This window comes from Silurus meridionalis, chromosome 28 (assembly GCF_014805685.1).
Source record: "Silurus meridionalis isolate SWU-2019-XX chromosome 28, ASM1480568v1, whole genome shotgun sequence".
NCBI lineage: Eukaryota > Metazoa > Chordata > Actinopteri > Siluriformes > Siluridae > Silurus > Silurus meridionalis.
In genome coordinates this window covers 10,853,758-10,877,756 of record NC_060911.1, presented here as the reverse complement: position 1 = coordinate 10,877,756, position 23,999 = coordinate 10,853,758, and the positions used below count along the sequence as shown (strand labels likewise).

The following is a 23,999-nucleotide window of genomic DNA, read 5'->3' as shown; positions in this document are numbered from 1 at the left end:
ATATCGAACATCCCGTTAAGGTTCCCTGAAAGACGTTCAGGTTTTATTAGATTGTTGTTGTTTATTATTAAAGGAATATAAACTCCAACTCTAAAGAGATGATGCTTGTTAGGAGAGGCAGCTTGTTTCTGTATAAACAGAGGAGGGTTGGGAAACAGGCAGTCTGAAGGAGGGAGGGCAGAAGGCATGAGTAGTCGATGCCAGATTGAAGTGAGCTTGGCTGTCATGGCGATGATCAGGAGCAGTTGTGTCGCTGCCAGGCGTCTGTCCTGTGGTCAGATTTTGTCACCTAAATGTTTGGAAGCCTCTCATGTAAGTTTGACTCGCACTCTCTATGTCTCGCTCTCTCTTTATATATATATGTCTACATGATTATCAGTTAAAAGTCTGGACACACCGTCTCCTTCTTTATTCTGTTTTTTTTCCCACATTGAAGACACTAAAACTGTGAAAGAACACGTCTAAAATGAAGTAGTAAACAAAAAGAAAAGTGTTAACACTTATGGACCAGATTTTACTTCCACATATATTTTGGAACCAGGATTATAAAAGTCAACAATCCGCTGTTTCCAAATTCACTACACTTCAGTGGCGTTCGCGATAAAAACATCCATTAAATTTAACTGTTGTAAAAACAAAAAGATTTTTTTTGGTTTTCATTTTTTATTAAATCTGTTAATAGACTTCAGTTCTGATTAAATCTACTAACTGTTTTTTTTTTAAATCCAGGATTATAACTTTTCAATTGCCAATTTCATAAGTGACATCACAGACTTGGGGGGACAACACAGGGTACACTGTTTTTTTGTTGTTGTACTTTTTATCACAGTCTTAAATATGTAAAAGATTAGTAACAACATTGATTCTGATGCATTGTTAGTTTATTTTTTTTGTAGCATCAGATTTAATTTTTTCATATATTTCTGCATGGCTGTTTTTCCCCATTAACTATAATTATAACAACATTTTATAGTTGCAGGCCATGACACTATATAATCATGCATTTTTAAATGTTTGTGCTGTTCAATATATTGATGTTTTCACTCCGAATAATGCAAGGGTAGTGAATTCTGAAACGACCCAGAACTTAGTTAAGGGCCTTGCTCAAAGGCTTGGCTTAATAGTGGTGCTGGGATTTGAACTCATGACCTTTTGGTGCAAAGTCTAATGCCTTTACCAGTAATCTACTGTACCACTTCCCTGAAGCTTAATGATAGCTTATCAAAGTCATGGCATTCTTTCAACAGATTCACAAGGTAGTCATTTTTCTTCTGTTTTTTTTTTTTCTTTCGCAGCAGTTCTGTGTGAGTCGGATGAGCAATGCAGCCAGCACATCACACACACTAGAGGACAGAAAAAAAGAAATCAAAAAAGATGGACTACAGCTGCAGGACTTTATATCGGGAGATCTGTCAGAAAAGAGCAAATGGGAGGAATACAGGGGGAATCTGAAGCGACAGAAAGGGGAACGGTGAGTAACATGAAGAGGTGCAGGGGGGGAGTTTTGAAGTTGCCCTTTGCAGTGACCTTGACCTGATTACAGGAGGGTTCTAGAACTGTGGTAGAGAGTAGATACATATAGAGATGTGAGTTTGGGAAAAGTAGATTTGTTTTTTCTTCTGTGTAACAACCAGTGTTGTCCCGCTCAGGTATTCATTTTTGCCTGGTATATGTGTAGATGCAAAATGATGCTGGTGGCATTCTACTCAAAGATAGATAGATAGATAGATAGATAGACAGACAGACAGACAGACAGTTTCCAGATCCTGGTTAAGCCTCTCCGTTTGTCCGTTTGTCTGGGGATGGAATCCGGATGAGAGGCTGGTCGAAATGCCCAAAAGGTGGCAGAACTCTCTCCAAAACCGAACCGAGAATTGGGGTCCGCGGTCCGAGACTATATATCTGTGAACTCCATGGATGCGGAATATGTGCTGGAGGGCCAGCTTGGCGGTTTCCTTGGCGTCCTTTCTCTGTGGCCTGCGGCGAAGAGAGAGAGAGAGAGAGAGAGAGAGAGTGGGTGCCGGGATCTGAAGCACGAGGTGGGGAACTGCGTGTAGGGGAAAGACAGGAAGGATCAAGACCCTGAGCGGGGTAACGATGCTCCTGGTGGTGCTCCCTTATGTGCCGGTCAATGCGTGTAGCCAAGGAGATCAGAGAATCCAGATCCTGGGGTGGATCACAAGCAGAGAGTTTGTCCTTAATGGTAAAGGAAAGGCCCTGGAGGAAAGTGTCAAAGGCGAACGATGCGCAGTTAGTTGATTGGCTTTCCCACTCCACGGTAGCCCACCTTAAGGCTCAACCTGACAGGAGGGAAAAGACGTAGGCCACCTTGGAGCGCTCTGCACCAAATTGAGAGGGCTGCATACTAAAAAATCAGATCGAACTGCATGACAAAAGAGCGGCAGGAGTCTGGGTAGCCCCAAAATCGGGATGGTAGCGCGAGCTAAGGTTCACGCAAAGCCTAGGTGCGCGGATCGGAGTCATGAAAACTGGTGTGGTCGGGAGGCCAGAGGTGAGAATAGTCAGCCGGTAACAGGATTAAATATTTCAAAGAAAAACGCTGGAGTGTACTCAGGGCAAGCCTTAAAGACAATCTGGCACAGGCGTCCTTATATGTGTTTGCAATATGGACGCCATTTCCGCATAGCAGGTTGGAAGGGGGCAGTTCCTTAGTGGTGGAGGTGGCAATGCCGGAAGTGCTCCAGCGGGCTGACAGTGGAAGGCAATCAGATCAGTTCTGTCTACATTTTAAGAAAATGAAAACAAGAAAGGTGATTTATACTTTATACGTGTAACATGTACATTACAGTACAGTGAAATCTTTTATTCACATATCCCTGAGATGTTAGGAAGCTGGGGTCAGAGTGCAGGGTCAGCCATGACAGAGCACCACTGGAGCAGAGAAGTTAAGGGCCTTGCTAAAGGGCCCCCAGAGTGGCAGTTTGGTGATACTGGGTCTTGAACCCCGACCTTCCGATCAGTAACCCAGAGCCTTAACCAATGAGCTCCCACCTTCTAAGGCCATTGATTTTTTTTGTACATTTTGCTAGTAACTAACGATCAAATTAAAAGACAAAGTTTAAATTCATGTTATTCATACATTTTGCTGGGGTTGCTGTGTAAAAGATAACAGGCACATCATGTGGTTTCACTAAAGAACATGGGAAAGAGGTGGTCAATAAAAACAAGTTTGTCAGGTCAGTGTTGAGCTCATGGATTTCCTGTAAAATCAGCACTGCAAAGCTATTTATTTTGTAAATAGACCAGGTAATTCATCTGTCTGGATTCTCTTATCTGTCAGATTGTCTTAATAGAAATAATAGTGTAAAATCTTGTGGTGCGTCTAAGTCCAAGCTTTTATGTCGGCACTGGGAAGGACCTTGACTCATAACACTTTGAGACATTGATTACCCAGTTTCCAGGTAGATGCCTATAGTTGGGAATTTGCAGAGCAGACCAGGAGACTTGGAAGTGTCTTTATTACGATTCCTGAGTACAAATGAGCGCATCAGTCTGTAGTCATCATTCTAACTAAGGCAGACACACTGTAATTTTACAGGCATTCATTGCGCATTTCTTAGAGGTGTGACAAACGAATCAAGAAACGCACAGGAGCCCTGAGAAAGTCCCATCAGGCTAAATGCTAGTCATATAACCATATTGACTACTGCATTCACATTTGAGTAGAACATGATTAAATCTCAAATCAAATGGCCTCACATCAAACACTAAATGTAAGAATTTCCATACATGAAATATCACAAAGGAAAATGTGGCAGACACAGGATATCATGTACATACAGTATTCTGTATACTGTACATCTTGACTGCCTACAAACAACAGACATCCCAATATGGAAAAGACAGAGTGCCCTGACTACTAAAATAGTGATGTCTCAACTGAGCTGTCAAAATGTACAGGACTGAAAACAGATTAACTAATCCGTGCTCCAAATCCCAGGCTCAGATTACCACCGTGGCTAAAGACTGAGATTCCTATTGGGAAAAACTACAACAAACTAAAGAACACCCTCAGAGACCTAAAGCTGCACACGGTAAGTGACTGAATTTGCAAATATACAAACATTTGCACACAGTAATTTAACTTAGAAATAAAATACACACTGTGTAAAATGCAAATAAAAACAGAATGCAATGATTTACAAATCCATGGTCAAAATGTCCTCCAGACTAAAGATGGTATGATGGTATGGGAGTGCATTAGTTCCTGTGGAATAGGCAGCTTGCACATTTGGAAAGGCTCCATCAACGCTGAACAGTATACAGGTTTTAGAGCAACAAAGGCATTGAATATTTGAGCAAGACAACGCTGACTGCACACTGTATCTATTATAATAGCATGACTTTGTAGTAGAAGAGTCCAGGTGCTGAACTGCAATATAGACCTTTCGCTATTTAAAAATATTTGGCGCATCAGGAAACGAAAAACAAAACAAAGGACACCCAGAACTGTTGAGCAGCTAGAATTCTGTATCAGACATGTATGGGACAACATTCATCTCCCAAAATCTCAGCAACTGATTTCCTCATTTACCAGATACATGTATACAGAGATAAAGCGTGATTTTTATTTCTTAAAATGGTACACATTGAAACATGATTTATTATGAATAGAATATAGAGAGTTATAAGAAATCATTGCCTTTTGTTTTTATTTACATTTTGCAAAGTGTCCCAACTTTTTTGTAATTGGGGTTGTAGATAAAGCTGGATTTGTTTGGTTACAGGTGTGCGAGGAGGCCAGATGTCCAAACATTGGCGAGTGTTGGGGAGGTGGAGAACACGCTACTGCCACAGCCACCATCATGGTCAGTGCAACACAAGTGATACAATCCATTACAAATCACCAAGTGAATCAGCTACATATTAGTTTTTGGAGGTTAAAGTACAATGTGTGTGTGCAAGTAAAATCTAGTAGTACATTTCAGCTTAGCCCTTTTATTATCTTTTGGCATATGGCAAAAAGTATACATGAGTATACATAGCATGAGTATACAAGCTGCTTGTGTGTGTGTGTTTGTGTGTGTGTGTGTGTGTACAGTTGATGGGGGACACATGCACACGCGGCTGCAGGTTTTGTTCCATAAAGACAGCGAGAAACCCGCCCCCTCTTGACCCAGACGAGCCTTATAACACAGCTAAAGCTATTGCTGAATGGGGACTCGACTACGTAGTGCTCACTTCAGTGGACCGAGATGGTATACACACACACACACACACACACACACACACGCACACACACACACGCACATGCAAACACAGTGTTTCTACCTGGAAATACTAAGAATTTGTTTCTTTTGTGTGTGTTATTGTGGAATTGTTTGTTGAACAGATCTCGCAGATGGGGGTGCAGAACACTTCGCAAAGACCGTGTCTCATCTCAAGGAGAGGTAACAAGATTTAGACAAATTAAGTCCCCTGGTGGTCTAGTGGTCTAAGATGCAGCGCTCTCACCGCTGCGACCCGGGTTCGATTCCCGATCAGGGAACCATCCCCAGCCACTTTCAGTGCCGGTCCCAAGCCCGGATAAATTGGGGAGGGTTGCGTTAGGAAGGGCATCCAGCGTAAAACATGTGCCAAATCAAAAAAACATGCGGAGGATCCGCTGTGGCGACCCCTAACGGGAGAAGCCGAAAAGAAACTATAAAGGAAAAAAACAAAACAAAATGTAAGGTGTTCGGTAGGGGTGCGCAATATTGAAAAAAAAACATATCTCGATATTTCCTGGGATTTTGCCGATAATCAGACAAATTTGCCGTAATACATTTCTTTTACTAGCTCCATTTCACAATGTTAATATAATAGTGTGTAATTGAAACAATAAATTGAAGGACAGTGTATGAGGTGACATGAGTCATGTGATTTAGGCAGCGCTCTTCACTGAAGTATGTTTTGGCCCAGGTTGTGTGTATCTTGCAGGGTTCCTATGCATTTTGAAAAAGTATGGAATTTGATTTGAATGATATACAGGTCTGGATTAATGAGGAAAGAAAATATTTATTGGACAACATTTGTGTTTCCATACTATTACCCTAATCGGTTTTCTAAAATATAAAATTAAGAATTTGTAAAAAATATTTTTTATAAAAAAAGAGGCTTCTCGTGTCATTTCTGTCTGACGTTTATTTACTTAGTGGCTCTTTATAACGTCACGGCAACGACTAAAAATGTGTCATCGTTTTCGAAAGCTTCCGTTTTCGCAATTTATTCACATTATGTGCTTTCAAACAAAAACATATTAGTGTGGACATGGTCTAAAGATGTTTTTTGTGTAGTTAGGAGCAGACTCTGAGCGCTGCCAAAAGATCGGTGCTAAACTGATCTGCATAGCTCTGATTGGTTCTGTTTTGAGGAAGCAGTTGCCAGGACAATTACAGCAACCCGAACATGTGATTAAACACATGAAAATCATCAGAGATTCCGATTCCGAAAAACACTAGGGATTGTAAAGTAACGCAGGTTGGAGTGGGAGTTTAAAATCATTATTTAACATGTAAAATATGTCCTTATATTCAGTGCAGTGGGAAGTCTATAGATGGTGAAGGTTTGCAGATCGACATCTTTTGACTAACCTTTGACCTTTCAAAACCAAACAACCTCCATGCTAGTGATGATGATCCACAACTAGGATTTCATTCTTGCGTGGATTGTGAGGTTGCTCATGTTTGAATATCTTCTCCTCTTACAGTTTCTTTGCTCATGTTAAATCCGGTGAAACACCGCAATCTGTGGTGCTACACCACGTTCTGCATGGTTATTACACAGCACGCAGTGAATTCTTGAACCCTTCATGCAGCGTTTTGATTGGTTACTGAAAATGAGTTACATACTCGATAATATGCTTTTCCGTATCATTGAAACGACAATTACGATATTATTTTGCACGATATATATTGCACACCCCTAAAAGCCTCAATACAGAATCAATACATCTTAGCATCTGTTGTATAAGTCTACAGCTGCCTGTTTGTGTGCGTTTCCACATATGACATAAAGATACATTTTGTGATTGTACCTTCTGACAGGAACCCTAATATCCTAGTCGAGTGTTTGACCCCGGATTTTCGCGGCGATCTCTCTGCGGTGGAGAAAGTCGCTCTGTCCGGTCTGGATGTTTACGCACACAACATAGAGACAGTGAAAGAGCTGCAGAGGTAAGAACAGTACACTCAGACCATGTGTTATCTACCTCAAGGTCATGAACAACTCCTGGCATTTGTGTTTATAAATAACTAATACACAGAGAAGGCAACTGAATTATACCATCGTGATGACAGAAACCTAAATATGAGTGATATCATTTATACTTCATATTATACTTCATATTATACTTCACTACAGTCTTGGAGGGACACAAAGACACACTAGAGTCACTAATTATCCTCAGCCCGTGTCATCGGGTCAATTTATACTTCTGGAGGATAGACAGTGTCGTGGCTAATTGAAACGAGAACAAACAAATTCAGTATCAAAGTAAAGACTCCAATCTAAAATAAAAGACTCCAGGGTTGTGATGTCAAAGAAATCAGGCTTTAATTCCACAGAAACAAAATGGGACCGTTCAATGAAAGTGTCCAAATTCACAGCAAAAACACCTTTTACACTCTTTTCTTCAATCTTGATGAGACTCGTTATTTGTTATTGACCAACCTTTATCTCATCCTCCACCATTATCTACTAATAACTGGACACTTTCAAAGGCCTATTGCGTAATGGTGCCGGTGCCCATCGTCTCTAATTTCTAATTAAAAAAGATTTCAAAGTGTTTCTCAAAAACTTCAAGTACATCTCAAGTTATGGTCCAGGTCATGGCCTGTCTATGCCCCCTTATTTATGAAGTTATTGCACTAAGATACCTGCTTTCTCACACTTTCAATCGACACCTGCTCCCATTGATCTCTGTGTTAAATTAAACGTGTGTTAAAATAATAATGGTCCAGGCTTTGGCCCATCTATAACATGAAGTCATCGCAGGTGTCTCAGTCCAGGCCCAGGCCGCTCTCTCCTATCTCTATCATGTAAAAAGGAGCAAAAGCATGGTGCAGACCTTGACCCTGGCTATGACCTCCTTACACCTGCTAAAGCACCTGCTTCCAATATACTGATGCTTTCATACGCCACAGTCACTTGTTTTGAATAAACTCATTAATCGCGACAAGATCACACAGTACAAAAGATAAATGTTTAGACAGTAAAAAGCACATCAGAACTGAAATGTGAAAACTGTGTGGGGAGATAACTGTTTTATAATTCAACTCCTTAATAACAGTTGTTTTTTTTGTAGGTTCTTACTGTGCAGTAGTAGCTGTAGGAAAAAGTACACTCATTTCCAATATGTAATGGGGAAGAAAGTATGCCCGGGAATTCACAAGAACATTTTCCATAAAAAAAGTATAAGGACATTTGTTCTGTATTTCCACAAAGTGTGGGTGAACTCCCACGTATTCAAAAACTGTCACGTTTAATGCAGAGTGATGTTCGACACACTGACCATACATTTAAGTGTGTACTACTCTAAACATAAATAAGTTAAGTGGTAGTTTAGTGGTTAAGGCATTAGCTTTTGGATCTGCAGATTGTAAGCTCAAATCCCAGGTACACCAAGCTGCCACTTCTGGGCCCCTGAGCAAGGCCCTTAAACCCATAACTTTGTATGAATGAGATAAGGATAAGGGGCGTTTGCCAAATGCTATAAATGTAACTGTAATAAAATAATGAAAGTCAAACTCAATACAGACCTTTCTGTAGGTTGAAAGGTTTCTACAATTCAAAGAAAGCTGTTTGGTAGTTTTCCAATCTACATATTCCCAAATTATTGGTCACGTTCTGAATAATATAAGTATAGCGCATCTACTAATAATAATATATAAATGAATCTATTTTTTACCGATGAATGTATGTAAAAAAAATGTTGTATCGCGATACAAATGCTCACGTTATTAGGCGTACACAAGATGGAAGCATCATTTAAAGATATTTCCGCCAGAGGGCGCTCACAGTGCACCTTCCAGAAAAAGTGTGGCGCCTGAAGTGCTTTGTCCACCAGGTGGCGCTTAAAATCCTTTCTATAGAGTAAATCATAAAATATCTACGTTTTGGTTGAGAAAAGTGTATATCATTTTGGAGACCATTCGGTGCAGGAATGAATTCCACATGAGCTATTTATCTACATAAAGAGCCATGAAGTTACTGAGCATCCTAAGAATTATAAGGATGGATTTTTGATATCAACAGTCTGCTACAGTGGCTCAGGACTGCAGTTTACATGAACATATTAGGGACGAATCACTGAACAGTGCACTTTCAACAACAGTGGAACTGTAATGAATGGGCATTCGGTGTCACCCAGATGAGGAAAGGTTCCTGTTTTAAATCTGTTTTTTCTCATAGCTATCTCAGGGTTGTTTCTCCTTGCCTCGGTCGCCATTGGTTTGCACATTAGGGATACACTTATAGGCGCCAATATATAAATAAAAAATGTATAACCCATAGATCTTTGTAAAGCTGCTGTCCATTGTGAAACCACTACAAATAAAACGGAGTTGAATTGAATTATAAACTAAAATCCAGACTCATAGTTGTATGGACTTTTTTGTAATAAGCTATTATTATTATTATTATTAACTATTGAAGTCCCTTTAACTATTGACAGTACCAACAAATCTCTCAGATGTTATCATTTCCAAGTTTTGCTGCTTTCTAAGTTAAAGGTTTGACTTTCAGGTATGTGCGTGACCCACGTGCGAACTTCGACCAGTCGCTTGCCGCGCTGCGCCACGCCAAGAGCGTCAATCCGAACATACTCACCAAAACCTCCATCATGCTCGGATTTGGTGAAACAGCCGCACAGATCCACTCCACTCTGAAAGGTTTATACACACACACACACACACACACACACACACACACACACACACTTACTCTTATATACATACAGGTGCCCAATAAAAGGAAAAATCAACCCAACATTGTTGAACATGCCCCTGGAAGAGCTTCAGTAAGAACTTCTGGAAGAACAACAGAGATTCTCTGGGACTGGTAAACATGTTGACAGCAGAGCAGTCTCTCTAATCCAGGGATAATCACACTTACTTGCAAGCTACCTTTCATTTGTTAAAGACCAAATGATCTATCTACTTTTAAAAAAAAGCTGTACAGGTGGTCCCTGAGTTACGATGGCTCGAATTTTTCGATTTTGGATTGACAATAAAGATACGAAATAATTGTACAAATATGAAAATTTTCACTTTGTATTTTAAGTTTCGTACGATACGTTGGGACGCTGGCAGGATGTGCGCATCTCCCGCCTTGTGAGATCGAGAGCCTTATTCTCACTAGCGGTCAACAGAGGGGTCGATATTCGAGCGTGTATTGTTTACAGTTTTAGGTGTTTCAAAGCCCAGTTTGAGCTCTTGTCTCGCTCCTTTTTATCGGCATCACTCTGAACTCCACTCAGGAACCGGTGCTTGTCCACCCAAGTTTATACGGTCGTGTAATACAGGACGGTTTTAATTGCGGATGTGTGCATCATGGCGGATTTTGATTCGAGACTTGGCACATCAGTAACGCAGATGTTTAGCGATTAAAAATGATTTTCCAGTGGAGTTTATTATTTTGATATCTGAGCAGACATTGTGAGTAAACGTGTTGTGCTGAAGCTTGCGGTTTGTAATCTCCTATAAGTCCTCAGTTGTGTGAGATGTGAGATGATGTTAAGATCATCCTCATTAAACCATGCAGTGAGTGAAACCTCATACCCTGTGGATGGGGGCGGAGTCATTCTAGAAGAGACCACCGATATTTTATCATAGTATCGCTGTTATTATCCACACAATCTTTTTAATTTGAACAGTAAATAAACGCTCCCCTATTTTACACTGATCAGCCTTTACTTTAAAGTCACTAAGTAAAGTGAATGTTAGAATACTAGTTGTCTCCTTACAGTTGTAATGTGCAAGGCGTGAGATATATTACACATGCTGAGGGTTCTCGGGTCAGAGCATCTGTCTGGCATGTGATAAATAAGAGCTGGTGAAGGCCATGTGTCTTTGGAGAAACCTTGGGTTTTGGAGAGATGATGATAAAGATGTTACTTACACAACGTACCATTACACCACTACCAAGTGCACACTTTCACGTCAGCACTATTCATTTATTGTCTTCAAATGAGCACAAATGTTCCCTTCTCAGTAAAATACAGATCAGATTTTGTCTCGTTACAGAACTGCGGGACTCAAATGTAGACTGCTTGACTCTCGGCCAGTACATGCAGCCAACAAAACGACATCTGAAGGTACGACGGCTTTACACAAACACCTACACTCTTTATTTATTTTTACCCTGCATATTACAGAACAGTGAAATTGTCGGGGTGTAGCCCCGTGGTAGAGCTTCTGACTGCAGTTCCCTGGTTCTGGATGTTGGCTGAGGTGTGATTCAGCCATGTCAGATTTTATGAGGGAGGTCACATTAGACTTTAGATCCGAACGCCATGAGTTCAAATCCCAGCCACACCAAACTGCCATTCCTGAGCAGGGCCTTTAAGCCCATAGCTGCTCAGATGTATAAATGAGATAAATGTAAGTCTGGATGAAGGCGTCTGCCAAATTCCATTAACGTAAACATAAACATATGCATATTTACTACTTGAATGACTTGAAAACATTCACATGATCACCAGACCTGCTGCTATCTCCTGACTTTACACTGACATTCATACACATGCACTAAAGTGCTCATTTCTGGGGGGGTTCCTGTTTGTTTTTGTGTGTTTGTAGGTGGAGGAGTACATCACTCCAGAGAAGTTTGCTCACTGGGAGAAGGTGGGGCAGGAAATGGGCTTCGTTTACACGGCGAGTGGTCCCCTAGTGCGCTCCTCTTATAAAGCAGGTAATGCACACACAGGTTAAAAAAGGAGAAAATTGTAGTAATGAGGCTGGAGCTCAGGCTACAATGCATCTGACGCCAAAATCTTATACCATGTGATATCAGGTGATGTTATTATATTATTGTCAGCCTTATTATGGTGAGGGACAAGTGACCCAATGTACATGTGGACACATCTCATTACTAATCAAAACAAAGTCTGAGAAAATACAGCATCTTCCTATAATATATATAATCAGAAACGCAGTCTTTTTGCCGTTTAATCTATAACTGGATGTGGGCAGTGAAGCTGTGAGCATTTCTTCAGGAAAAATGAGAAGAAAATGTAAATAAAATGGATATTGTGTATCAATAAAATATATTCAGTTGTAGTGCAATCGGAGTTGAAGGGATCTGGAATTTCCTGATGCTCTTTAGGTTTCTGAAAATAAGTGAGGAACACAAACTCATTCATTCAAACTAAATATTCAACTATTCGTCTTCTTTTCACAGGCGAGTTCTTCCTAAAGAACCTGCTGAAAAAGAGAAAGTCGGAAGCGAAGCAGGAATAACGATGCGATACACAACATGATCCTGCACCCTTTCCGTCTTGTATTCTGCCTTCAGATGATAAATCAGAGAATGGAAAATATTTATTTAATCCACAATGTCAATGTTTTATTCTCTCTTCCTGAGCAGAAAGGAAAGAGGGATGGATTATGACAACATCTGTGGGTCAGAATGGACCAGAGTTGATGTGTGTGTTTTATTATGGGGTAAAAAAAAATCTTTAAAATGCATTAAATGTTTGGACAAAAGATTGTGGAAAGGTTGTGTAATAAAAACGATTCTGAAACATTTTGTTTATTTTATTTTTGTGAAAATATTATTGGTCCATACGCTTGTAAGAAATTCATCATATTAAATTAGTGTTACTAATCTGTACATTATGAAATTATTTAATTGCTTTAAAAAAAGTTCACATTTAAAGAGTATGCATGTGGATCATGTGACGCGATTACACAGTGATTAACCGGAGCTTTCTGTCATACTCGAGACACACACACGAGTAAAAACTCGCCAATGGCTCTAGTTATGAGTTCATGATGATCCTTTTCTTTTAGTGCAACCCAAATGATGCAATGACCAAAGTTAATACTGAACATTATTCTAAAATCAAAGTGTTTCTACTGAATTTCTTGATCGTGTGATAATTTTCTGCATCTCTGCAGATGTGAAAGGAACCAAATGATCCAAACACACCATGCTGTAAAAAATGAGAAACTCAACGTAGTGAAAACACTAATTTTTTTCATAAATGCGAGTATGCGCTGTAGACACGGCGTTATGTGTGTGTGTTTGTGTGTGTGTACACGTGTGCTCGTGTCTCAGGCTTTGGTTTTCTTCGTGGGCGGCTCGTTGAGGGTAATTCTGGGGACTGCACCCGTGGGTGTGAAAGAAATCCTGGTCATCACCTTCTTTCCAATGGTCTCAATCTACACACAAAAATATACAAAGATACGCTGAATATGAAGTTACACTGTTTACTGTATGATGTAATGGACAAATTGACCACACACACACACACACACACACACACACACACACACACACACACACACACACACACACACACCTGAAAACCAAGGTTCTGTAGTTCAGGGTGCAGATGATCGATGACTCTGCGGCCATCAAATATGAATGCTGGCTTCAACATCTGGTGATAAATCTTTGCGTAATCCAGATCCTACACACACACACACACACACACACACACACACACACACACACACTTAATACCCCAAAGCACCACCATGAAAATGTGAACTGGGCCAGTAATAAAAACACAAAGCAACAATTGCTTATAAGGAGTTATGAACGTTTATGCAAAAGTTCTGGCACCCCTTACTCCACTCCCACACACATACAGTTTCAAAGGCTTCTGCTGTCTAATGGCTGAATCTGAGAGGCTCAGCAGGAGCTTCTTCCCACAAGTGATTAGACTTCTTAATGCTCATCTAAACTATCCCTGAAGTCTCTTATGCTTAGTTCTTTTTTTCCAAATCATACTCTTGTTCATTCTGCATTTGCACACAGTACCTTTAGAGTTAGATGAAGTACACAAACTATGTAGTTGTGTAAAAGTTGAAATTAATCATCATTAACTTCATAATTTCACTTTAAAATTTAGTGAATTTAAAGTAAAAGTTACATCGAAATATATTTGTGCTATTTTTTAAATACCACTTTAGTATTATCTAATATATTTTTTCATGTTTTATTTTATTTGATATTTACAGTCCCTGAAATCTAATGCACATTTTCTGAGCAGCTGTTCGGGTTTAAATTTCACTGCACGTTGTATTCTGCATTTTAATATGTTTGTGACCAAAAAAAATATTGAATCTAAAAAAGGTAAAGACTCCAGAATTTAAATATAAAAAAGAAATATAAATGAAAAAAGAAAGTTTCCAGCATTCATCAGAACAGGAGAAAGTTGGTACAAAAGAAAAAGCAAATCTCGACCTGTTATTAATCATAATATTATAATAATGTTTAAAACTAACAGCATGATCTTGATGGGTACCAAAACTTTTGCATGTGGCGTGATCTCGTTTTGTGTGCGTGCATTCACCTTAAACATGTCCCACTCGGTGCAGATCACGAGTGCGTGCGCGCTTTTACAGGCTTCATAAGGATCTGATGACACGGTAACCAGCTCTGATACTGCGGGAATATCACCACACACACACACACACACACACACACACACACACACACACACACACACACACACACACACACACACACACACTTAAAACATGCTACTGTGTCAGAAACAATGTAAACAAAAATGTAAACCGCAACTCGATTGTGATCAGACTCCACAAAGAGGAATCCCACACACACACACACACACACACACACCTCTCTCAGGATTGTCTCCTGAGATGCTGGGCTGAGACAGGTCCTGTATGATCTGTTCTTTAACCACTTTAGGATCAAAGATGTGCAGCTTGGCTCCTTCATCCATCAGATATTTAGAAATATAAATACTGGATGATTCTCTGGGGGGAGAAACACACACATACAAAGTGCTGATGATGAGACAAACCACTAAATTTACAGCTTGTTCTTGTACTTAAATCCCCAGATCAGACTACACAGAACACAGGAACACACACAGAGACTGGAACAGAGGAACACACAGATGTGCAGTGTGGTACTTGTCTTTATTCAGGCCTATAGGTGGGGGAGATGAAGATTAGTGGTTAAGGCTCCGGTTTACTAATCAGAGGATCCAGGGTTCAGGCCAAGGGGGCGCTGTAACATGACTGACTCTGCGCTCTGACCCCAGCTTCCTAACATCGCTGGGATATACGAAGAAAGAATTTCATGTACTGTAAAAGTACATGTGAGAAAATATATGATATAGAGCACCTTTCTTTCTTTTTCGTTCTTTAAAAGCTTCTAGGCTTTATATGATGACTCTGGATCTAAAAACCTCCGTCTCTCCGTTATTCAGGGGAAAAGTCAAGCGACTCAGCACATTCCCTGTTAATAGTTAATGATTGTGTGGTTGTAAATACTTGTATGGAGTGTGACGAGACTGGCACGCTGTGTGTTTATATGATTGTTAACATGGTGAAAGTGACTGCTAATAAGAGCACACTGACACAATGAGACCAAATGCTGTGTGTGTGTGTGTGTGTGTACCTGGTGTCACCAGTGTCTTTCTTGAATGAGAAGCCGAGCAGGGCGATTTTCTTTCCTGTCACAGTGTTAAAGAGACAGTCGATGATCCTGCACGCAAACCTTTTCCTCTGATACTCATTCATGTCGATCACCTACACACACACACACACACACACACACACACACAAACACAAACACACGTGGTATAAAAAGAAAACTAAATTTAAGATACATTTTCATTCATTCTTCAGTAGAAGAATATTGAACATTATTTCCCAATTTGGTCTTATAATTCCCTCCACTCTTCTGGGAAGATTTTTTGTGCTCATTCGGACTCAAGGGCGTTAGTAAAGTCAGGTAGTGATGTAGGTGATGTGTGGAGGTCTGAGTTGCAGCCAGCGTTCTCATTCATCCCTGTAGTGTTCAGTAGGGTTGAGGTTCAGAGCTCTAAAACAGGAGATATTTCACTCCAACCCAGTGTAAAGCAGATCTTCATGGAGTTTGCTTTGTGAACAGGGACATTGTCATGCTGGAACATGATCGGGTCTTCTAGTTCAAGTGAAAGGAAAGTTTCATGCTACTGCATTCAAAGAGACCTGATACAATTTTGTGCTTCCAACTCTGTGTGGAAGAACCACATATGGCTGGAAAAGTCAGGTGTCCCAATAGTTTTGGCCATAGAGGATGTCAGCAGATTGCTGTATGTATAAATGTATAAAACACACACAGCCAGTGAGAACAGAAGAAAAGGTTCCGTTTGCATATGTGCCGTCTCTCAAAGCACTGGACGTTACTCAAACAATCGGAAAATAAAATTCATTAATGAAATGAACTGAAACGAGGGAACAATTCAGGAGTAGACGTCTGTTACCTGCTGCCAGTACGAGGCCACTTCAGGTAAATTCAGTGCCTCACACAGATACACTAAATTCAGTACATCTTTCTGGAAACAGCTTCCTCCAAAGCCTGGTGTTCAAACAAACACACACACACACACGAACGAATCAAAAACCTTTCCTCATGTGCATGCTGGTTGTTTTCAAGACTGGAAACATTCCATTGGAATTAATAGGAATAAATGAGAATTTACAAAATTACAGGTGAGTGAATAACAGGGAACCTCATTTGAAAATTATTGCAGAAACATTTTGGTTAAAACATCCAGATTTAATGCAGTTTCAGTTACATTTCTACCATCAATCACATGCACACAGCACACTTACTGCAGAGCCTGTGGAGGCCACTATTCTAATTAATTTCCAATGAATTCCCATAGGTAGGTTTCCAACTCGGAAAATTTCCAACATATTCCAGATGAAGTTCCCATGGAAAGTTTTCCGGAAATTAAACAGAAATTTTCCACCCCTTGTTGAAACACACACTCACCCACGCTGGCTTTGAGGAACTTGCTGCCGATGCGCTGGTCCATGCCGATGGCTCGGGCCACCTCCTCCACATCAGCGCCGGTGGACTCACACAGAGCCGAGATGGAGTTAATGCTGCTGATGCGCTGAGCTAGGAAGGCATTCGCCGCCTAACGCACGAGTGCACACGCGCACACACACACACACACACACACACACACGTCTATGTTTGTATGTAATCAGCTGTACATTCTGTATGTTGTCACTCTTCAGGTCATCTAAGATGGATTTATGACTTCAGCATTAAAAGCTCCCACTAATTAGCTTGATAGAAAAACAAACAAGCTGAATATAAACTTCTACATTTGACCACTTGGAGGCCACAGCAGATTTCTTCTGTCTCTTTTTTTTTTACAGTCATAATCTGTTCTACTACACACACACACACACACACACACACACACACACACACACTCACTAATTTGGACAGCTCAGATGACCACGTGTTGGTGGTGATGATGCGCGACTTCGGCACCCAGTGCTCATACACTTCGCATAGCGCCCTGATTGCATTTTGACCTTCGGGAGTTTCATCTCCACCGATTAGAACACGGTCTGGGTCCTTGAGGTCCTTCACAGCCGTCCCTTCAGCAAGAAACTCGGGGTTGGAAAGCACCTGCGACAGACAGAACAACAGGAAACACAAAGAAAGGTTTAAAATCTGTTCAGAAGATCAGTCAGAAGATGAGACATACAACCATGAAGACACTTTAAAATGTTGCTTCTGACTTAATCTTTGTAACTTAAATCTGCTATACTCAAATGTAAACCTGCTACTCTGATGTTCCTGTCTCGACTCCTGTGGCAACAATTACAGCTCTTAGTTCTAGTGACGATTCTCATTAAAGTTTCTTATGAACCAGTAGCCAAATTTGGCGAGAAGGGTGGGTGTGGAAGGTGAGAGGATGCCTGAGGAATGGAGAAGTGTGCTGGTACTGTTTTTTAAGAATAAGGGAGATGTGCAGACCTGCAGTAACTACAGGGGAATAAAGTTGATCAGTCACACCATGAAGTTATGGGAAAGAGTAGTGGAAACCAGGCTGAGGGAAGAGGTGACCATCTGTGAGCAATAGTATGGTTTCATGACGAGAAAGAGCACCACAGATGCATTATTTGCTTTAAGGATGTTAATGGAGAAGTATAGAGAAGGACAGAAGGAGTTGCATTGAGTGTTTATGGATTTAGAGAAAGCGTGTGACAGGGTGGAGAGAGGAGTTGTGGTATTGAATGAGGAAGTCTGGTGTGGCAGAGAAGTATGTGAGGGTGGTGCAGGACATGTATGAGGACAGTGTGACTGCAGTGAAGTGTGCAATAGGAACAACAGACTGGTTCAAGGTGGAGGTTCGACTGAATCAAGGATCGGCTCTGAGCCCTTTCCTGTTTGCAGTGGTGATGGACAGGTTGACGGACAAGGTTAGACAGGAGTCTCCATGGACTATGATGTTTGCAGATGATATTGTTATTTGTGGTGAGAGTAGGGAGCAGGTTGAAAAGAGCCTGGAGAGGTGGAGATACGTGCTGGAGAGAAGGGAAATGAAAGTCAGTAGGAGTAAGACAGAATACATGTGTGTGAATGAGAGGGAGGGCAGTGGAGTGGTACGGTTGCAGGGAGAAGAGGTGGAGAAGGTGGAGGAGTTCAGGTACCTGGGGTCAACAGTGCAAAGTAATGGAGAGTGTGTTAGAGAAGTGAAGAAAAGAGTGCAGGCAGGGTGGAGTGGGTGGAGAAGAGTGATAGCAGGAGTGATTTGTGATTGAAGGCTATCTGTGAGAGTGAAAGGGAAAGTTTATAGGACTGTGGTGAGACCTGTGATGTATGGATTAGAGACAGTGGCATTAAGGACACATGTAGGACGTTTTGTGGACAAAGTTAGAGAGGTGCGGTTGAGTTGGTTTGGACAGAGGAGGGAAATCGGTGGGGTTTATCGTTTGAAGAATGCTGAGGATGGAGCCGGCGTGTTCCAAAACTAGTCTAAAAACCTTTTGATACCACCTCATAAAAAACCACACACAAACCTGTAGGTTAAGGCTGGGTTTGGTGTTTGCATCGAAGATCCTGCGGATGCTCTCAGCGGCTCGCACGGGCACCGTGCTTTTCTCAGTCACAATCTTATAACCATCAGAGACCTCCACAATCCGCCGAGCACACGCCTCGATGAACTTCAGGTCAGCCGCTCTGCCTTTTCCCATCCCGTACGTCTTGGTGGGTGTGTTTACCTGAGAGCAGAGCGAAAGACTTTCAAGTCGACAGACATACAAGAACTGCATGTTCCTTTAATCCTTTAACACACATGCTGACATCTAACCAGGGTAAAGACTTACTGAAATGAAGACCAAGTCTGCTTCCTTGATGGCTGAGTCGATGTCTGTAGAGAAGAAAAGGTTCTTTCCTCGACATGACAATACAACCTCGTTCAGGCCAGGCTGTGCACAGATGTAGGAATATTAAATTAGAATAAAAGAGAGGCATCATGTCCTACATGCTACACGCTATACATCCTGAGCGTAGTGATCCATAATATATTTATATTAGGGCTGTCAAAATTTATGTTAACGCAAAATTTATTTTATCTGCACAAATTTTATTAATTACTGCATCGCGCATTTCTATTTAACACTTTTTTTAAAATAAAAAATATAAATAAATAAATAAATAAAAAAAAATAAGGCAGAATTATTGTCAAAATATCTGGCAACAAAAGTGAGTACACTATAAGTGATAACAGATATACTGCATGTAACAATAAAAATCCACACGTCCTATTCATCATGTTTATGTTTTTGTCTGCTTGACAAAACCATACACATTTGTGTATCTTGTATTAGAGCAGTTAAAATTTAGTGCTTTCAGTACAATTCTCTCATACTGACCACTGGATGTAAAACATGCACCTCATGGTAAAGACTCTCTGAGGATTTGAGAATTAGAATTGTTGCTCTCCACAAAGATGGTCTACGCTATATGATCAGTAACACCCTGAATCTGAGTTACAGTACAGTGATCAGGGTCTTACAAAGGTTTCCCATGACAGGTTCCACTCAAAACAGACCTTACAAGGGTCCATCAAAGAAGTTAAATCCTTGTGCGTCAGGTGCAGAAGCTGCTTCAAAAAACAGACACATGAGTGCTGCAGCTTTTCTTTAGAGGTTAAAGAAGGAGAAGGTCCACTTGCTGTGCTCAGACCATACACCACACACTGCAACAAGTCAGTTTGTTTTGCCATCGTCCCAGAAGGAAGCCTCTTCTGAAGCTGGCTCACAAGAAAACCCACAAACAGTTTGCTGAATAACCAACCCGTCCAAGAGCATGAATTACTGGAACTGATGTCTGATGAGACTAAGATAAACCTGTTTGGCTCAGATGGTGTCCAGCATGTGTGGTGATGCCCTGATGAGGAGAACCAAGAAAACTGTGTTTTGCCTACAGTCAAGAATGGTGGTGTTAGCATCATGGTCTGGGGCTGCATGAGAGCTGCTGGTACTGGGGAAGTAAACATGTATTCCAACATGTACTGTTACATTATTAAGCAGAACACAATGTCCTCCTTTCAGAAACTGGGCTGAACAGCAGTTTTCCAACATAATAACAACCACAAACACCAAGATGACAACTGTCTTGCTGAGGAAGGTGAAGGTGAAGGTGATGAAGTAGACAAGTATGTCTCCAGACCTGAGCTTTATTGATCACCTGTGGGGCATCCTCAAGCAGAAGATGCAGAAACACACTGTGTTTAACACCCAGCAGCTCTGTCAAATCATTATAGAGGAGTGGAAGAGGATCCCAGTAACAACCTGTGCAGCTCTGGTGAATTCCATACCCAGGAGGATTAAGGCAGTGCTGGATAACAACAGCGCTCACACACAATATTCACACTTTGAACACAGTTTTGACATGTTCACTGAGGGTGTACTTACTTTTGTTGCCAGTTATTTAGACAATAATGGCTGTATGTTGAGTAATTTTCAGAGGACAGTAAATCTGTACTGATATAAAAACTGCACATTGAATATAAAATATATACAAGTTTAATTGATATAGTATATATTTCTATAGTACCAAAAGGTGTTCAGTATGGTTTAAGTATATAAAGTTATGGATTGTATAAAGTTATGAGTATGGTGTATAATAGAAGTTGATCAGTAGGTCCTGGCTGCACAGATTCAACTAACTGTATATCATAAAGTGTAATTAATAGATGATCAAATTTATATTATGAAAGATGGCACGGGGGGGTTTTCTCTCAGGCTGATGATGAAGTTACCTCGTAAATGGGAAGAGTGTCCGAGTTCCAGGCTTTGATTCGGTTCTCGTTCACGTCGACTACCGTAACTGTAATCTCGGGACACATGCTGGCGATGACGCTGCACGTCGGGCCCCCGACATACCCAGCGCCGATGCAGCATATTTTACTGATCTTAACCATCTGAAAAAAAGAAGAAGAAACTGTTTTCCATCACTTTTACAGTGCAGTGAAATACATTTCCCACACATCCACAGAACAGCTTGTTATAAAGTTGAAGTTAGAGCTCGTCCCTGATACAGCAACCCTAATGTGAGACACAGCGGGAGTGAAGGACCCAACAGTGGGCCTTGAAAATGAAATAAATATAAATTTTTTATTATATAAAAAAATATTGGAGGAAAAAAAAGACATGCATTCAAACGGAAACAAAAAGTGACACTTTAAATAAATAAAAACCGTTACATCCACAATGATAAAAAAAAAAATCCTCACTACAAATAAACAGCACATGGAGTCAGTGATTCGCCTCTAGAGGCCGCTCTTGTGCTGTATAAAGCAATCCGGAAAAACTATCTGTCAGGATATAAATCGGATAGCTGGGATTATACCTCTGAAATGACCTGCTAGAGAGAAAATCTTAAAATCAAATCAAATATTAAATAATCCCATTTTTTTATATGGATTGAATTAATACTGAGTTTAACAAATTGATTTTAATTCAGTGGCTGAAGAGGAAAAAAAAAAAGAAAAGAAAAGAAAAAAACCCCCCAAAAAACGCTGGCCCCCAGCAGCGCACAACACTTACATACTAACTGAGGATCAGAACCAGATGTTTCACTGCCATGAACAACCTCTAATTATATACACACACACACACACACACACACACACAATCCTCTGGGGCCCAGATGGGGCCTTCCTGAGGAAAGTCCAGGTTTGAGGAGTTGTGAAGATCTCATATTAATGTGCCTCACACACACACACACACACACACACACACCCACCCACCCCTCCCTCTCTCACACTCACTCACTCACACCCTCCCTCCTCTCCTCTCACTCACATCCTCTCTCACACTCTAACTTACTCTCACGTACATATAAATCACACTCTTTCTCTCTCTCTCTCTCTCTCTCTCTCTCACTCTATCCATCCTTCTCTCACTTACACAGACACACACTCGTACTCACTTTTCTATCCTCTCTCTCTCTCTCTCTCACACACACACACTCTCTCTCTCTCTCACACACACACACACACACACACACACACACACCTCTCTCTCTCTCTCTCACACACACACACACACCTCTCACACACACACACACACACACACACACACCTCTCTCTCTCTCACACACACACACACACACACACACACACACACACACAGACACACAGACCTCTCTCTCTCTCTCTCTCTCACACACACACACACACACACACACAGACAGACAGACACACAGACCTCTCTCTCTCTCTCTCTCTCGGACACAACGAAGGTACTATAAACCCAGCAATTCACTGAAACCTTTCTCCAGCTCTCTATACATGAAACATTTACAGGTATAAACACTCAGTGTTCTTCCTCTGGTAACTTTTAAAGCACTAAACTGATATAAGAACATCATGAACATTAAATTAACCAGCAGTAAACCTGGGAATCAAAGTTTTTTGTTTTGGATCAAGTGTAAAAACTGAAGTGTTACAAGAAACAATGAAACCCTTCATTTTATACACACACACACACACACACACACACACACGCAGTTCTACAGTGTATAATGTAGATGAATCAGCTGTAATAATAGTGTGAACATGAATTTTTTTCACCCAAGACCCCAGTAAGGATCAAGGAAAGTGTGTATTCTTCTTCAGAGATTCTTGTTTATAAAACAATTAATGAATGAATGGATTCAATTGTATTTAAGTACATATTAGTGGGAAAATAAAAGCAGAAACCATATTTTAAAGTTTTTTTTTTTTTTTACTTTTAACTATTTTATAAAATAAATGTTTTTTAAACCTCTTACCTTTTGCTTTTAAGTGGAGTTATTGGAAGCTCAGAGGCGGATGTGATGCACAAATCTCCAGGAAGATGTTCAGGGTTTCAGCTACTGTTCCTCTGCTCACTTTTACTGAATGAATCAAAGACTTGTTGTGAAAAGTAATAAATCAATCTCTCTTTCTCTCTCTCTATTACTGTACTGACACACATTTATATACACACACACGCACGCCCACTTAAAAAACTGGCTCAGATGCAGCCCACTTCCGGGAAAATCACACATACTAAGAGACCCGGAAATACATTCAGCAGAAGAGATTGGTTTGAACGTGTGAAATAATAAGTCCGAATATTTTTTTTTGTTGAATGACTTCCTAAATATCTACTTACTTATAAGGATATTTCAGTAGATGTCGCATATAATTTTGTTTTGTTTTGTTTTAGGACTTTAGGTTTGAAATTTGCTTTTCTGTATGCCACGTGTAGGGAAAAGCAGGCAGGATGGCTTTTAGTGAAACGTTCATGTAATTTTAAATTAATAATATATTTGTAATATATATTTTTCAATGACTACATTTTAAAATATATTTTTATTTTTTTATTATTATTACTACAATATTGTGAAAAATTAGTAGTTTTTCCATGCCATTGATGATTTTTTTTTTTTATTAATTGAATGTATTTGAAGCATGTATCTACACAAAATTAATCCAAATAATCATACAAAAATAAAAGTTTTAATTC

The 23,999-nt window shown here is 40.3% G+C and overlaps 2 protein-coding genes across 3 annotated transcripts; one reads left to right on the top strand and one right to left on the bottom strand.

Annotated features, from left to right (window-relative positions):
* Positions 1–5: 5 nt before the first annotated feature.
* lias (lipoic acid synthetase) lies at positions 6–12,742 on the top strand. Of its 2 annotated transcripts, none has more exons than XM_046842876.1 (11): positions 6–312; positions 1,299–1,471; positions 3,962–4,055; positions 4,749–4,829; positions 5,063–5,219; positions 5,354–5,411; positions 7,047–7,175; positions 9,745–9,890; positions 11,244–11,314; positions 11,799–11,910; positions 12,400–12,742. In XM_046842876.1, the coding sequence occupies exons 1-11, from the start codon at positions 187–189 to the stop codon at positions 12,456–12,458; spliced, it is 1,206 nt and encodes a 401-aa protein (XP_046698832.1). In that variant the 5' UTR covers positions 6–186; the 3' UTR covers positions 12,459–12,742. The 2 variants fall into 2 exon arrangements, with proteins under 2 accessions (XP_046698832.1, XP_046698831.1); XM_046842875.1 differs by having other exon boundaries at positions 1,296–1,471.
* ugdh (UDP-glucose 6-dehydrogenase) lies at positions 12,741–23,507 on the bottom strand. The gene is made up of 12 exons (XM_046842874.1): positions 23,281–23,507; positions 21,266–21,427; positions 19,326–19,427; positions 19,020–19,220; positions 17,425–17,622; positions 16,969–17,116; positions 16,454–16,548; positions 15,604–15,734; positions 14,815–14,954; positions 14,522–14,613; positions 13,523–13,633; positions 12,741–13,382 (listed from the first exon to the last, which is right to left on the bottom strand). Exons 2-12 carry the CDS (start codon positions 21,425–21,427, stop codon positions 13,275–13,277), a joined length of 1,488 nt encoding a protein of 495 aa, XP_046698830.1. The 5' UTR covers positions 23,281–23,507; the 3' UTR covers positions 12,741–13,274.
* Positions 23,508–23,999: the final 492 nt, after the last annotated feature.